General features: G+C 55.3%; 1 protein-coding gene across 1 annotated transcript in view; it reads right to left on the reverse strand.

Moving 5' to 3' along the window:
* The window catches only part of LOC144955349 (transcription elongation factor SPT6-like), a gene marked incomplete at both ends in the record, with an annotated part of 59,345 nt that extends 42,496 nt beyond the window's left edge, over nt 1-16,849 (reverse strand). The window contains 5 exon segments of the mRNA XM_078885596.1: nt 216-333; nt 2,162-2,358; nt 11,607-11,740; nt 11,743-11,801; nt 16,698-16,849. Of these exon segments, the coding sequence (XP_078741722.1) occupies nt 216-333; nt 2,162-2,358; nt 11,607-11,740; nt 11,743-11,801; nt 16,698-16,849 (660 nt within the window).
* Nucleotides 16,850-17,438: the final 589 nt, after the last annotated feature.

Genomic DNA, 17,438 nt, shown 5'->3' on the forward strand with positions numbered 1-17,438 from the left:
ATGGTGATGATGTTGATGTTGATGATGTTGATGATGATGATGATGTTGATGGTGATGATGATGATGTTGATGTTGATGATGTTGATGTTGATGATGTTGATGTTGTTGATGATGATGATGTTGATGTTGTTGATGATGATGATGATGATGTTGTTGATGATGATGATGATGATGTTGTTGATGATGATGATGATGATGTTGTTGATGTGCTCCACCTTGAGATCTCGGTGTGTCTCTCTCCAGGCGTTCCTCCGCTTCATGAAGTGTGGCAAGCGCAGGAAGTCCGTCACCTCCCCGTCACCACTCACCAGCGCACAGAACACCGGTGTGTCCCTAGGGTGAGCGGGGGGGTGAGTGAGTGGGTGAGCGGGTGGGTGAGTGGGTGGGTGAGCGGGTGGGTGAGCGGGTGGGTGAGTGGGTGAGTGGGTGGGTGGGTGAGTGGGTGGGTGGGTGAGTGGGTGAGTGAGGGAGTGGGTGGGTGGGTGGGTGAGTGAGCGGGGGGGTGAGTGAGTGGGTGGGTGGGTGAGTGAGTGGGTGGGTGAGTGAGTGAGTGAGTGGGTGAGTGAGTGGGTGAGTGGGTGAGTGAGTGGGTGAGTGGGTGGGTGGGTGAGTGAGTGGGTGGGTGGGTGAGTGGGTGAGTGGGTGAGTGAGGGAGTGGGTGGGTGGGTGGGTGAGTGAGTGGGTGAGTGAGTGGGTGGGTGAGTGGGTGAATGGGTGGATGAGTGAGTGAGTGATTGAGTGGGTGGGTGGGTGAGTGGGTGAGTGGGTGAGTGAGCGGGTGGGTGGGTGGGTGAGTGAGTGAGTGGGTGAGTGAGTGGGTGGGTGAGTGGGTGAATGGGTGGATGAGTGAGTGAGTGATTGAGTGGGTGGGTGAGTGAGTGGGTGAGTGGATGGGTGAGTGAATGAGTGAGTGAGTAGGTGGGTGAGTGAGTGAGTGGGTGGGTAGGTGAGTTGGTGGGTGGGTGAGTGAGTGGGTGATTGAGTGGGTGAGTGGGTGAGTGGGTGAGCGAATGAGTGGGTGAGTGAGTGGTGGGTGAGTGGTGAGTGAGCGGGTGAGTGAGCGGGTGAGCGAGTGGTGAGTGGTGAGCGGTGAGTGGTGGGTGAGTGGTGAGTGAGCGGGTGAGTGAGTGGGTGAGTGAGTGGTGAGCGTGAGTGGTGAGTGAGTGAGTGGGTGAGTGAGTGGGTGAGTGAGTGGTGAGTGGGTGAGTGAATGAGTGGGTGAGTGAGTGAGTAGGTGAGTAGGTGAGTAGATGGGTGAGTGGATGGGTGAGTGGGTGGGTGAGTGGGTGAGTGAGTGGGTGAGTGAGTGGGTGGTGAGTGAGTGAGTGAGTGAGTGAGTGACCGAGTGGGTGAGTGAGTGGGTGAGTGAGTGGGTGCGTGCGTGGGTGAGTTGGTGAGTGAGTGGGTGAGTGAGTGGGTGAGTGAGTAGATGAGTGGGTGAGTGAATGAGTGAGTGGGTGAGTGAGTGAGTGGGTGGGTGAGTGGGTGAGTGAGTGAGTGGGTGGGTGGGTGGGTGAGTGAGTGAGTGGGTGGGTGGGTGGGTGTGTGACCGAGTGGGTGAGTGAGTGACCGAGTGGGTGAGTGAGTTAGTGAGTGACCGAGTGGGTGAGTGAGTGGTGGGCGAGTGGTGAGTGAGTGGGTGAGTGAGTGGGTGAGTGAGTGGTGGGTGAGTGGTGAGTGAGCGGGTGAGTGAGCGGGTGAGTGAGTGGTGAGTGGGTGAGTGAGTGGGTGAGCGAGTGGTGAGTGGTGAGCGGTGAGTGGGTGAGTGAGTGGGTGAGTGAATGAGTGAGTGGGTGAGTGAGTGGGTGAGTGAGTGGGTGGGTGGGTGTGTGACCGAGTGGGTGAGTGAGTGACCGAGTGGGTGAGTGAGTTAGTGAGTGAGTGACCGAGTGAGTGAGTGGGTGTGTGAGTGAGTGACCGAGTGGGTGAGTGAGTGAGTGGGTAAGTGAGCAACTCGGTCACCTACCATGCGAGTGAGTAACTTCTGAGCGAGCGAACGTCTCACCGGGTGAGCGAGCGGGTGAGCGAGCGGGCGAGCGGGTGAGTGAGCGAGCGGGCGAGCGAGCGAGCAGGTGAGCGAGCGGGCGAGCGGGTGAGTGAGCGAGCGGGTGAGCGAGCGAGCGGGTGAGCGAGCGAGCGAGTGAGCGAGCGCGCTCCTCACCTCTCGGGCGAGTATGCCACCCCCAGGACCCGCAGGCCCTTGCCCTGAGCTCCGGCTTCGCCGCTCTCTGGGAAGTCGTCGTCATCATCGTCGTCGTCCTGCCGCTGCTGCTGCCGCTGCTGCCGCTGCTGCTGCTGCTGCAGCTCCGGGCGGAACGGAGCGACGCGCAGAGCCGCGTCCAGACGGCGGAAACAACTCTGCACGCACAGAGACACACGCAGAGACACACACACACACACAGATGTATATACAGAGACACACGCAGAGACACACAGAGATATACACACAGAGACACACACAGATATAGAGACACTCACAGACACACACAGAGACACACACAGATAGACACGCACAGAGACACACAGATATAGAGACACTCACAGACACACACAGATAGACACGCACAGAGACACACGCAGAGACACACGCAGAGACACACACACACACAGAGACACACACAGAGACACACACAGAGACACACAGATATATACAGAGACACACACACACAGATGTATATACAGAGACACACACAGAGACACACACACACACACAGATGTATATGCAGAGACACACACAGAGACACACACAGATATCGAGACACTCACAGACACACACAGAGACAGACAGACACACAGAGACACACACACAGAGATGTATATACAGAGACACACGCAGAGACACCGAGACACACACACACACACAGAGATGTATATACACAGATGTATATAGAGACACACACACACACAGATATACACACACAGAGACACACACAGAGACACACACACAGAGATGTATATACAGAGACACACACAGAGACACACACACACAGATGAATATACAAACAAACACACAGATGTTTATCCTACCTATAAACGTCATTTTTCGTCTGTCTGTCCGTGTGTGGACGCAACTTGCGATGGATTTGGCTCACTAACCGTGGGGTTTACGCTTAAAAACAAGTATCCGTCTAGCAGCCCGGAAGCCGCGTGGTGAGTCAGGGCCGATTCGTTTCCCCAATCCGTCAACTTTCAATTAGTTAAATTAACAATTGGAGAGCTATTTTTCGTTATTTAGGTAAATTCTTCAAAGTGTCATGTCCTCTTCTCCCCGCCCACCACCCCAATGTGTGCACTTACTACTACAGGGTCGGTAGATATTCATATTATAGCGCTTAGAAAGTATTGTAGCTTCTTGATTCTTTCGGTAAATTCATCGCGTAGAAGGGAAATAATAAAATAAAACATAATAAAATACAATTCTCACGACGTTTCGGCCACAACGCAAGCAGCCGTCCTCAGGTCAAGAACAGGTCTGTCGGGGAGACAGCGTCTGAATGAACACCACCAAGCTTGGCAGCGTATATACTTAAATATACGCTGCCAAGCTTGGTGGTGTTCAGAAGAACAGGTCTGTCGGAAAGACAGCATCTAAATGAGCACCACCAAGCTTGGCAGTGTATATACTTAAATACTTAAATATACGCTGCCAAGCTTGGTGGTGTTCAGAAGAACAGGTCTGTCGGAAAGACAGCGTCTGAATGAGCACCACCAAGCTTGGCAGCGTATATACTTAAATATATACTTAAATATACGCTGCCAAGCTTGGTGGTGTTCAGAAGAACAGGTCTGTCGGAAGGACAGCGTCTGAATGAGCACCACCAAGCTTGGCAGCGTATATACTTAAATAAATACTTAAATATACGCTGCCAAGCTTGGTGGTGTTCAGAAGAACAGGTCTGTCGGAAAGACAGCATCTAAATGAGCACCACCAAGCTTGGCAGCGTATATACTTAAATATATACTTAAATATACGCTGCCAAGCTTGGTGGTGTTCAGAAGAACAGGGCTGTCGGAAGGACAGCGTCTGAATGAGCACCACCAAGATTGGCAGTGTATATACTTAAATAAATACTTAAATATACGCTGCCAAGCTTGGTGGTGTTCAGAAGAACAGGGCTGTCGCAAAGACAGCGTCTGACGTCTGACGCTGTCTTTCCGTCCATTCAGACGCTGTTTTTCCGACAGACCTGTTCTTCACCTGAGGACGGCTGCTTGCGTTGTGGCCGAAACGTCGTGAGAATTTTTATTTTAAAATGTTTTTTTATTTTATTACTTCCCTTCTACGTGGTGACTTTACCGAAAGAACCAAGAAGATGAATCCCTGCAGTCACGAAAGAAGCTTTCAATCGAAGTCATATTGTAGCGCGGGCGGGGTGATGGTGGGGGTGGGGGGGGTAGCGGCCCAGCCCCCAGCCTGCCAAGCTGCCACCTCGGCAGGCTGGGCAATCTAGGCGAGGCCGGGGGCTCTGCACGGGACTAGGCCTCACCACAGCACTGCTCAGGGGACGTCCAGAAATGACGTCACGCGATTTTGGACGATTTTTGACCCCGTGTCTCTCTCTCTGCCTCCCTCTCGGTGTCTGTCTCTGTGTCTCTCTCTCTTGTCTCTCTGTCTGTGTCTCTGTCTCTCTCTGTCTCTCTCTGCGTCCGTGCGGAGAGGCCATGCCTAGTGGTCGCTCCTGCTTCACCAGGTGAGCGGACAGAGGCCTGGGCTCAGGTGAGAGCCTGAGCCTGGCCTGAGAGGGAGAGTCATCGTTCTTCTCGTGTCTCTTTCTCGCTAAGACCTGCGGTTACTGCTGCCTTTCCACCATGGCGCAATATCCAAGGCTCGAGTGTCTTTCGCGAAGGAACGGTTTTATCTGCTATCCACCGCCCGAGATCACAGCCGACATCGTCGCAGCTGCTGTGGCCACGTGTGGGCCATGCGGGCATCCTCGCCGCCCAAAGGCAAGACCGAGGTGTGGTGGTGTACGTGACCCGGGAGAGTATGGTGGCGCGCCTGGTAGAGACGGGGCTCGACGTCGGGGGGGGAGGGCTGTTTGTGCAGTGCACCCCGCTCGCGTCGCCCGCCATCAGGTTCATGCTCTCAGCTGCGCCGCCATTTCTCAAGGGCACCGAACTGCGCCGAGATCTACAGCGCTACGGCACAGTGATCTCGAATATAATGATGCTGCCTTTGAGGTCGAAAGACCCAAAGCTAGCACACGTTCTGTCGCTGCAGCGTCAAACGTTTATGATCTTAAAGGAAGGCAACACGGAATTGGATGTGAACTTCAAGTACACCATTGACGGTCACGTCTATACCGTGTATGCCTCCACGGCCGCGCCGAAGTGCTACGGGTGTGGTGGTGTCGGACACACCCGAAAACACTGCACGGCAAACAGACAGGAAAGGGGAAAAGCAGCAGAAATGCGGGAGCAGCAGCAGGCGCCGCCACCGCGGCAGCAGCAGCTGCAGCAGCAGCAGCAGCAGACCTCCACCGACTCTGCTGATGGCCACGCGCAGCCAATGACTGACGGCGGGGAAGATGGTTTCACCGTCGTTGAGTCGAGAAAGCGGAAGGCGAGAGGAGGCAATGCGGGGGGGGGGGGGGGCGCGGTGGCACCCTTCCAAAACGCGTGGCCGCCGCCGCCGAGAAAGACAACAGCGACAGTGACGAACGGGACAACCGCCCGAACGCAACAGCGGGGCGCGGCGGTGAGGCCGAGCCACAGGGTGAGGTGATCATCATCGACAAGGCCCACCCGCCGGTTGATGCCGAGGCAGGGGGGGGGGCGACCACCAGACCCGGACTCGGCTGCCCCGGAAGGGGGGGGGGGGTGCTGGAAGCCACCGATGAGCCTGCCGATGACACGGCGCTCGGGGGTGACGACCAGCTCACCTCCTCACCCGACCAGGTGAGGGAGGCAGAGGCCGCAAAGGGGAGCCGGCCCGAGTTGGAAGACACCTCGGACCGGCACGGTGCGTTGGAAGAGGTAACCACCGAGCCTCACACGAGCGTGCCGGGAGACTCAGACGACGGAGGGTCGGAGTTAGAGATAGAAGACAACTTGAGCGAGGGGAGCTACTCCCATGTTAAGAAGAAACGGGAGTACACACCCGGCAAGATTGTCGAATTCCTCCGAACTAGTTACAAGAAGCGGGGGGGTCGACGTCGGAGATTCTTTCCCCGACGCGCAGGCCTTCTTGAAGGTCGCGCAGACAATCATGAGCGACATGGAAAAGCACAATTGCACCCCGCAGGAAGGCAATCGGCTGAAGGGTTTCATGCAGAAAGCAGGAAAGGGGAGCATGTCCCAACCGGAGTGCCCCCCCGCTGATGCTGTTGCTGAAGCCGACGCCTAAAGCGATGGCTTCCTCAGGTGTAAGGATCGCGAGTTTAAACTGCATCGGAGCTCGAAGCGATCAGAGGTGGCACCGCATCTGCAGCTTCATTAGCGAGCAGAAAGCGGATGTGACGTTTCTGCAAGAAACGCACCTTGGCGCAACTCTGCAGGCCCAGCGGCAGCACCTCTTGGGCGGCCAGGCCTTCTTCAGGCACGGAGAAGACAACCGGCGCTGGGGTTGCAATTGTGTTTAGTCCAAAGTTTCTCCCGGAAGGCGTGGCCTTCAGGGATATCCAACAAGGCCATCTGATCTCTGTAGACTTCGTGTTAAACAACACGAGGCTACGGTGTTTCAACGTGTATGCGCCGAGTAAGACCAGTGAGAGGAAACGCTTTTTCTCCGGCACACTGCGGAATGCCTTGGAGGCAGGCAGTGCGGACGGGGTGCTCACGGTCGTGGGGGGAGATATGAACTGCACCCTCGACCCGGCTCTTGACCGCAATAGTGCTGAGCCCCACCCGGAATCTGCACGGCCATTAGCCGACATGGTGCAGCAACTGGGTTTGCTCGACACGTGGCGACTGCAACACCCAGGCCAGAGGCAATACACTCGGTGCCGCGCGAGCCTGCAGGGGAGGGTGAGCCTCGCCAGGCTGGACCGGCTGTACATCAGTGCGGACAGCGCCAACCGGCTCGGGGGCAGCAACATCGCCCCGTCCGGTTTCTCTGACCACCACCTGGTCTCAGCACTGCTGCGAGTCCCCAGGGAGAAGCGTCGCTGCCCCTACTGGAAACTCGACGTGCAGCTGCTTGAGGACGAAAATTTCGCGGAGGCATTCGGGGGCCTGTTGGTCACACTGGGCAGCAACTAGGAGCAGTTTCAGCTCTGGTCAGCGATGGTGGGAACACACTAAAGCGCAAATTAGGGCCCTCTGTCTACAGCCGGCACGCCGCCGCCAAGGAGGAGACGGTGAAACACCTGGCGAGCGAGCTGCTGCTGCTGCTCGAGGCTGAGATGGGCTCGGCCCAGGACGCGCACAACAACGAGGGGGGCGAGGTGCTGCTGGAGAAGCGGCGGCTCTTCAGGGCCGTCACGGACCAACAGGCACATAGTTCGTTTGTGCACAAAAAGGTGCAACACCTGGCACAGACGGATTCTCCCTCAAAGTATTTCTTTAGGCTAGGCAATAGACCCTCGAGCAATGAGAACAACATTTCAGGGCTGCTTACCCCAGAGGGGGAGACAACAACTGCCGAGGGGGAAATTGCTAGGATCGCGAAGGACTTCTATTCACCCCTGTTCAAGGCTGAGCACGTACAGGACGAGGCGGTTGCGGAACTACTAGCCGCGGGCCCTACTCTGGGGGACGCGGAGAGAGACGAACTGGAAAGGCCCGTCACCCTGGAGGAGCTGCACACTGCCATGAAAGGTCTGGCAGCTGGCAAATCCCCAGGGATCGATGGGCTGCCAGTTGAGTTCTACGAGACCTTCTGGGATGTACTCGGCCCTTGCCTGCTGGGGCTGGTGGAGGAGAGCCTGCGGGACGGGGAACTCCCGCAGAGCTGCAGGAGGGCGGTGGTCACCCTGTTGCCTAAGAAGGGGGACCTGCGTCGCATAGAAAACTGGCGGCCCGTCTCCCTCCTGTGCGCCGACTATAAAATCTTCGCCAAGGCGCTGGCGAGCCGCCTCAAAGAGGTGGTGGGTCAGCTCGTGCAACCCGAGCAGGCGTATTGCATCCCCCGGCCGCTGCATCTATGACAACATCGGCACGGTCAGGGATGTGATCTCCCTCGCGGATATGCACGACATGGATGCAGGTCTCCTATTCATGGACCAGGAGAAGGCGTTCGACAGGGTAAGCCACGAGTACCTGAGAAGACTGCTCCTCTCCTTCGGGTTCGGCCAAAACTTCACGGCACACGTGCACCTCCTGTATACGGGCATATCCAGCCTCATACAAATCAATCAAAGGCTTTGCTGCCCTGTTCCCGTGACAAGAGGAGTCAGGCAGGGGTGCCGCCCTCTCTCGGGGCTCCTCGACACCCTGTCCCTCGAGCTGCTCTTGCGACGCCTGAGAAACACCTTGTCCGGGTTCAAGGTCCCGGGGGTCGGAGAACGCAGTCAGAAAGCTCTCCGCATATGCGGACGACGTGTGCGCCGTGATCAACGAGGCGCAGGACGTCGCTGCACTCTGACGGGCGGTGGAGGTCTATGAAAAGGCCTCCTGCGCCAAAGTCAACTGGCGGAAGTGTGAGGCGTTATGTTTGGGGTCACAAGGTGCAGTGAGTTCCGTGCTCATCCCAGGCGGAGTCGCCTGGCAGGGTGAGGGCGTGAAGTATCTCGGAGTGTACCTAGGGAAGCCCAAAGTCGTTCACAAAAACTGGACCGAGATGAGCGACGTATTCGATGCTAAACTGAGAGCGTGGGCACATCTCGCCCCACAAAACGTCCTTCAGGGGGAGAGTGCTCATAGGGAATAACCCGGCAGCCTCGGTGCTGTGGCACAGAGCCGAGGCCCTCCAACCCCCGGGCGGGTTACTCACGAGGGCGAACAGGTCGCTTGCCCACTTTGTCTGGAACGGCAAGCACTGGATGAGGCCAGGGGTCCTCTGCCTGCCGGTGGGTGAGGGCGGCCAGGCCCTGGTAGACGTCACCGCTCGAGTGATGAGCTTCAGGCTCCAGGCCGTGAGAAACTTGCTGTACGAACAAGAAGAGCTGCCCCGGACGTCGCTGGCCCTCGCCCTGCCGAGAAATGTGGGCGGGCGGCTGGGATATGGGAGGGAGCTCTTCCTTATGGACCTGACCCGAGTCGATTGCACCGGACTGCCGGGCTATTACCAGAGCCTGTTGGAGGCGTGGCGGAGCCTGGAATGGAGCAGGGCGAGCCCGCACCACGGCCTTAACGGCTTCATGACCGAACCCCTGTTCCACAATAGCCTCCTCGATGGAATCAGGGAGGAGGGAACGCTGGCCCCCTCCGTTTCGCCTCGGCAGGAGTGCGAACGGTTAGGGATCTTGTGAGGAGCCAGGACGGCCGCTCCAAATGGAAGAACGCGGCTGAGGTGAGCGGCGCCGCCGCTGGGCTCCGCTCCATGATGGCCGGAGAAAAGTTGTTGCGAGAGGCGATCGCGGCGATGCAGAAGCTGCGTTTGCAGCTAGAAACGCCAGGAGACAGCGGCGCCGCACGGCCGCCGCCCTCCCCCCGCTTTCCAGGAGTTGCGCGTCTCCTGCGTCCAGCCCCCCCAGGCGCTGTGAGGCAGGGAGGTTGCTCAAGCTCGCGAACTGCAGAGACGTGGCCTTCAAGGGCGCCTCCAAGCGGGTGCCGCACGACTGTCTGCGTCGAAACACTGCGGTGTCGAGAGCTGGAAAACCTGCTGGACACGAAGTGGAGGGAGTTCTTCTCTCCCTTGTTCGACGCCAACCCCCAGTGGAAACAGCTCTACAAGGCCCCCGTTGCAAAGCGCAGCGGGGACCTCCAGTGGAGGCTGGCGCACTGGACGCTGCCCTCGGCGGCGTGGATCAGCAAGGTCACCCCGGGGGCGTCAGACCTGTGCGTGTTCTGTGGCGCGAGGGAGGAACTCGCCCACCAGTACGTGGGGTGCTCGCGGCTGGACCCGCTGTTCAGACTCCTGGGAGCCGTTTTTAAGAAATTGGGGGTGCCCTTCTGCAAGAGCGTTTTTGTATGCGGGGTACCGTACCGGACGGACAAGCGCCACATCCTGGCAAACTTTGTCTGCGCGCAAGCCAAGATGGCGGTGTACTAAACGCGAAAAAAGAAACTGCGAGGTGACACGGACGACGGTTGTTCAGCGGAGGCAACGCTGAAAGGTCTGCCGAGGCTCCGGCTGGAGCACGCGTACTTCTCCCAGGTTGGAGATGCGCACGCCGTGTTCCAGGAGCGGTGGGGGGGCCGGTCAGGCCCTCTGCACCAACACGAACGGTGAACTGACCTTCACTTTTTAAATCCTTTATATTAAGTTCGCTTGCTTGCTTGCGTGCTTGCGTGCTTGCTTGCTTACGACCATGCAAATCTTTCGGTCGTTTTTTAACCCACTTCCCGTGATCCAATCGAGCTGACATTTTGCACGCAGACTCGTTGTGCTTGACAATTGATGTTCGTGAAAAAAAATTCCCTAAATTTTACACTTTTTAGGCAAAATTTTGTTTTTAATATTTATTTACCAATTGCTTAATACTGGCAGACAATCATCTGACCCGTAGGTGGCAGCCATCTCAAGCCAGAGGACGAGAGGACTCTAGCCGCCACGCATATCAAGGATTTATAGTGAAAAGCTTTGTTTTTACGGGTTATACTTATTAATGATCGAGTCGAAACGGGCGTTAGACGCGGCAACGCGGGCAGGATGTGCGCGGCGGTGTGTCGCACCAGGAGGTGCGTCGCACGTGCCGCGGTGTCTAGCGATGACTGTGACCTCGAACCATCAGGGGAGGAAGTGTGGAATAAGCGGGGGGGCCCTGCCAAGCAAAGAGGTGCCAAAACTCGAAATGACACAGCGCGTCGGATGCTGTTGCGTGGCCGGTGCGTGGGGATTGTGGTGCCGGCGTTGCGCGTCGCGGCGGTGGGATGGTGAGCTGTGCTGTTTGGTGTGGCCATAAAGGCTTCAATATTGCAAAATTCCAGGGCAATTTGCCGCTGGTGAATAAACTTATATAAAAGTCTGTCTCTCTCTCTCTAATGTGTCTCTCTCTCTCTCTGTGTCTCTCTCCCTCTCTGTCTCTCTCTGTGTGTCTCTCTCTGTGTCTCTCTCTCTCTCTGTCTCTCTCTGTCTCTCTCTGTGTCTCTCTGTGTCTCTCCCCGTCTCTCACCTTGGCCACGCAGGTCCGTGCCTCTGCGAGGAGTCTCCGCTGTGTCTCGCGCGCCATCTGCGGGTGTCTCTCTCTGTGCGTCTCTCTCTGTGCGTCTCTCTCTGTGCGTCTCTCTCTGTGCGTCTCTCTCTGTGCGTCTCTCTCTGTGCGTCTCTCTCTGTGCGTCTCTCTCTGTGCGTCTCTCTCTGTGCGTCTCTCTCTGTGTCTCTCTCTCTCTCTGTCTCTCTCTGTCTCTCTCTCTCTCTCTCCCCGTGTCTCACCTTGGCCACGCAGGTCCGTGCCTCAGCGAGGAGTCTCCGCTGTGTCTCGCGCGCCATCTGCGGGTGTCTCTCTCTGTGCGTCTCTCTCTGTGTGTCTCTGTGTGTCTCTGTCTCTCTCTCTGTGTCTCTCTCTGTCTCTCTCTGTCTCTCTCTGTCTCTCTCTCTCTCTGTGTCTCTCCCCGTCTCTCACCTTGGCCACGCAGGTCCGTGCCTCAGCGAGGAGTCTCCGCTGTGTCTCGCGCGCCATCTGCGGGTACAGGAACTGTCGCAGCGCCGCGAGCAGCGCCAGCGAGCGCTGCTCGTTCCACTGCTGCACCTGGTGCTGAACTCGTCGCGGTAGTGGAACTGCTTGATCTCGTCAAAGTACGTCTGGTCTCCCTCGTACCTACAGATAGACACACAGATAGACACACAGACACAGAGATAAAGAGACACAGAGACACAGACACACAGAGAGACACACACAGACACAGGTAGTGGAACTGCTTGATCTCGTCAAAGTACGTCTGGTCTCTCTCGTACCTGCAGATAGACACACAGAGATAGACACACGGATAGACACAGACACACACACACAGACACAGAGACACACACAGACACAGACACACACACAGACACCACACACACAGATAGTGGAACTGCTTGATCTCGTCAAAGTACGTCTGGTCTGTCTCGTACCTACAGATAGACACACAGAGATAGACACACAGATAGACACAGACACACACACACAGACACAGAGACACACACAGAGACACACACACACAGACACACACACACACAGGTAGTGGAACTGCTTGATCTCGTCAAAGTATGTCTGGTCTGTCTCGTACCTACAGATAGACACACAGATAGACACACAGACACAGAGATAGAGAGACACAGAGACACAGACACACACAGAGAGACACACACAGAGAGACACACACAGATAGACACACACACACAGGTAGTGGAACTGCTTGATCTCGTCAAAATACATCTGGTCTGTCTCATACCTAGAGGACAGACACACACACACACACACAGAGATAGACACAGACACAGATAGACACAGAGAGATAGACACAGACACAGATAGACACAGAGAGATAGACACACACACACACAGAGACACACACACACAGACACACACACACACACACAGAGACACACACACACACACACAGAGACACACACACACACACACAGAGACACACACACACAGAGACACACACACACACAGAGACACACACACAGACACACACACAGAGACACACACACACAGACGCACACACACAGACACACACACACAGAGATACAACAACCGCCATTCGCCACTAAGTGGCGGTGACGTCACCACGACGCTTGTGCCAGGCCATGTGCACCTTGAGGCCACGTGAAGTGTCGAACGCCCGCTGGCAGGAGGTCACGGGGCAGACCCAGGTGCCACGGGTCGACTGACCGAGATGACCGAGATGACTGGCTGATGCACCACCTGTGCCCCCTACTGTGCCAACTTGCTGTGCTTTAGCCACCCGGCGCTCCGCTCGTTGTTGTGAGCGTCGCTCCTCCGCCCTCCGTTGTTGTTGGAGGGCGACTGCCTCCAACTGCCCAGTAGCGTCCTTCACGAGCCTCCTCCACTGAGGCCGATCTTGACACCGCTGGTACCAGTCATCGGCAAGTCCACTCAGCTCCACGTCCTCCTGTACCACATCACTCCATCTCTTCTCTAGCCCGTGCCGCGCCCGTTTAGCCCCCTCGATCCGGCCGAACAAAAGCTGTTTAGGCATGCGGTGGCTGGGCATGCGGGCTACATGACCCAGCCAACGCAGCCTTGCCTGCCGGAGGAGCTCACTGATGGGACTTTGCCCAGATCTTTCAAGGACTTGTGAGCTCCTCACACAATCCAGCCTGGTCAAACCCAGGATGGATCGTAGGCAGGCCAGCCTAAATGTTTCCAACCGGCGAAGATGCTCCACTAGGGGGGTCCACGTTTCGCAAGCGTAGAGAAGGGAGGGAATGACCGTGGCCGAGAAGACCTGAAGCTTCGTGCGGAGCGACAGACCAGGTAGCTTCCACACAGCGTTACGCAACCGATGAAAAGATATTGCCGCTCGACTGATTCGGAGTGAGACCTCTGCTGATAAACTGGAGCTGGTCATGAGCACACTGCCCAGGTATGGGAAACTCTCTACTCTCTCCACAACTGCCCCATCACCGATTGGGAGTTACACACACAGACACACACACACAGAGACACACAGACACACATACAGAGATACACAGAGATAGACACAGACAGAGATAGACACAGACACACACAGACACACACAGACACAGAGACACACACACAGAAACACACACAGAGATGGACACAGCCACAGTGTGTGGGGTGTGGGTATGTGTGTGTGTATCTCACTGTGTGTGTGTCTGTTGGTTGGAAACATTTAGGCTGGCCTGCCTACGATCCATCCTGGGTTTAACCAGCAGGCTGGATTGTGTGAGAAGCTCACAAATCCTTGAAAGATCTGGGCAAAGACCCATCGGTGAGCTCCTCCGGCAGACAAGGCTGCGTTGGCTGGGTCATGTAGCCCGCATGCCCAGCCACCGCATGCCTAAACAGCTTTTGTTCGGCCGGATCGAGGGGGCTAAACGGGCGCGGCACGGGCTAGAGAAGAGATGGAGTGGTGTGGTACAGGAGGACGTGGAGCTGAGTGGACTTGCCGATGACTGGTACCAGCGGTGTCAAGATCGGCCTCAGTGGAGGAGGCTCGTGAAGGACGCTACTGGGCAGTTGGAGGCAGTCGCCCTCCAACAACAACGGAGGGCGGAGGAGCGACGCTCACAACAACGAGCGGAGCGCCGGGTGGCTAAAGCACAGCAAGTTGGTACAGTAGGGGGCACAGGTGGTGCATCAGCCAGTCATCTCGGTCATCTCGGTCAGTCGACCCGTGGCACCTGCTGGGTCTGACCCGTGACCTCCTGCCAGCGGGCGTTCGACACTTCACGTGGCCTCAAGGTGCACATGGCCTGGCACAAGCGTCGTGGTGACGTCACCGCCACTTAGTGGCGAATGGCGGTTGTTGTTGTTGTGTATCTGTGTGTGTGTCTCACTGTGTGTGTATCACTGTGTCTGTGTGTGTCTGTGTGTATCACTGTGTCTGTGTGTGTCTGTGTGTATCACTGTGTCTGTGTGTGTCTGTGTGTATCACTGTGTCTGTGTGTGTATCTGTGTGTATCACTGTGTCTGTGTGTGTCTGTGTGTATCACTGTGTCTGTGTGTGTATCTGTGTGTATCACTGTGTCTGTGTGTGTATCTGTGTGTATCACTGTGTGTCTGTGTGTGTATCTGTGTGTGTGTCTCACTGTGTGTGTGTATCACTGTGTCTGTGTGTGTCTGTGTGTATCACTGTGTCTGTGTGTGTCTGTGTGTATCACTGTGTCTGTGTGTGTCTGTGTGTATCACTGTGTCTGTGTGTGTATCTGTGTGTGTGTGTGTCACTGTGTGTGTGTATCACTGTGTGTGTGTCTGTGTGTGTCTCACTGTGTGTGTGTGTGTCTGTGTGTATCACTGTGTGTGTGTGTGTCTCTGTGTGTGTGTGTGTCACTGTGTGTGTGTGTGTCACTGTGTGTGTCTGTGTGTGTCTCTGTGTGTGTGTGTGTCTGTGTGTATCACTGTGTGTGTGTGTGTCACTGTGTGTATCACTGTGTCTGTGTCTGTGTGTGTGGTGTGTGTCTCACTGTGTGTGTGTATCACTGTGTGTGTGTGTGTGTCTGTGTGTATCACTGTGTGTGTGTGTGTCTGTGTGTATCACTGTGTGTGTGTGTGTGTCTGTGTGTATCACTGTGTGTGTGTGTGTGTGTGTCACTGTGTGTGTGTGTGTCTGTGTGTATCACTGTGTGTGTGTGTGTCTGTGTGTATCACTGTGTGTGTGTGTGTGTCACTGTGTGTGTGTGTGTGTGTCTGTGTGTATCACTGTGTGTGTGTGTGCGGTGTGTGTACCCTGGGCCCGTCATGTCGATGTTGATGTCCATCTCGAGCAGCTTCTCATCGACAGCGAGCGAGATCTTGAGGAACTGTGTGTGTGTATCTGTGTGTGCGTCTCACTGTGTGTGTGTCTCACTGTGTGTGTGTGTCACTGTGTGTGTGTCACTGTGTGTGTGTGTCACTGTGTGTGTGTGTGTCACTGTGTGTGTGTGTGTGTGTCTCACTGTGTGTGTGTCTCACTGTGTGTGTGTGTCACTGTGTGTGTGTGTGTGTCACTGTGTGTGTGTGTCACTGTGTGTGTGTGTGTCACTGTGTGTGTGTGTGTCACTGTGTGTGTGTGTGTGTCTCACTGTGTGTGTGTGTCACTGTGTGTGTGTGTGTCACTGTGTGTGTGTGTCACTGTGTGTGTGTGTGTGTGCGGTGTGTGTATCTCACTGTGTGTGTGTCACTGTGTGTGTGTGTCACTGTGTGTGTGTGTCACTGTGTGTGTGTGTGTCACTGTGTGTGTGTGTGTCACTGTGTGTGTGTCACTGTGTGTGTGTCACTGTGTGTGTGTGTCACTGTGTGTGTGTCTGTGTGTGTGTGCAGTGTGTGTATCTCACTGTGTGTGTGTCACTGTGTGTGTGTGTGTCACTGTGTGTGTGTGTGTCACTGTGTGTGTGTATCTGTGTGTGTGTCACTGTGTGTGTGTGTGTCACTGTGTGTGTGTGTCACTGTGTGTGTGTGTGTGTCACTGTGTGTGTGTGTCACTGTGTGTGTGTGTGTCACTGTGTGTGTGTCACTGTGTGTGTGTGTAGTGTGTGTATCTCACTGTGTGTGTGCCACTGTGTGTGTGTGTCACTGTGTGTGTGTGTGTCACTGTGTGTGTGTGTCACTGTGTGTGTGTGTCACTGTGTGTGTGTGTCACTGTGTGTGTGTGTGTCACTGTGTGTGTGTGTGTCACTGTGTGTGTGTCTCACTGTGTGTGTGTATCACTGTGTGTGTGTGTGTCTGTGTGTGTCACTGTGTCTGTGTGTGCGGTGTGTGTCACTGTGTGTGTGTCTCACTGTGTGTGTCACTGTGTGTGTGTCTCTGTGTGTGTGTGTCACTGTGTGTCTGTGTGTGTCACTGTGTCTGTGTGTGTGTGTGCGGTGTGTGTATCTCACTGTGTGTGTGTCACTGTGTGTCTGTGTGTGTCACTGTGTGTGTGTGTGTGTCACTGTGTGTGTGTGTCACTGTGTGTGTGTGTGTCACTGTGTGTGTGTGTGTGTCACTGTGTGTGTGTGTGTGTGTCACTGTGTATCACTGTGTGTGTGTGTGCGGTGTGTGTACCCTGGGCCCGTCATGTCGATGTTGATCTCCATCTCGAGCAGCTTCTCGTCGACAGCGAGTGAGATCTTGAGGAACTGGTCGTCCTTCAGCTCCTTCACCGGCTTGTTACGCAGATACTTGAACGCAAACGCAAGGTGACTCTCATCTATCTCCTACACACACAGACAGATACACACACAGATATACACATAGTGAGATACACACACACACAGATACACACACACAGATACACACACACAGACACACACACAGATACTTGAACGCAAACGCAAGGTGACTCTCATCTATCTCCTACACACAGATACACACATACAGATACACACAGTGACACACACACAGTGAGATACACACACAGATACACACATAGTGAGATACATACAGTGAGATACACACACAGTGAGATACACACACAGATACACACACACACAGTGACACACACACACACAGATACACACATAGTGAGATACACACAGTGACACACACACACAGTGAGATACACACACAGACACACACAGATATACACACACACAGATACACACACACACACAGATACACACATACACACACATACACACACACACACAGATACACACACACTTGAACGCAAACGCAAGGTGACTTTCATCTATCTCCTACACACAGATACACACACACACAGATACACACAGTGATATACACACACAGAGACACACACACAGATACACAGTGAGATACACATGCAGAGATAGACACACACACAGA

Source organism: Lampetra fluviatilis, unplaced genomic scaffold (genome assembly GCF_964198595.1).
Source record: "Lampetra fluviatilis unplaced genomic scaffold, kcLamFluv1.1 SCAFFOLD_651, whole genome shotgun sequence".
Taxonomy (NCBI): domain Eukaryota; kingdom Metazoa; phylum Chordata; class Hyperoartia; order Petromyzontiformes; family Petromyzontidae; genus Lampetra; species Lampetra fluviatilis.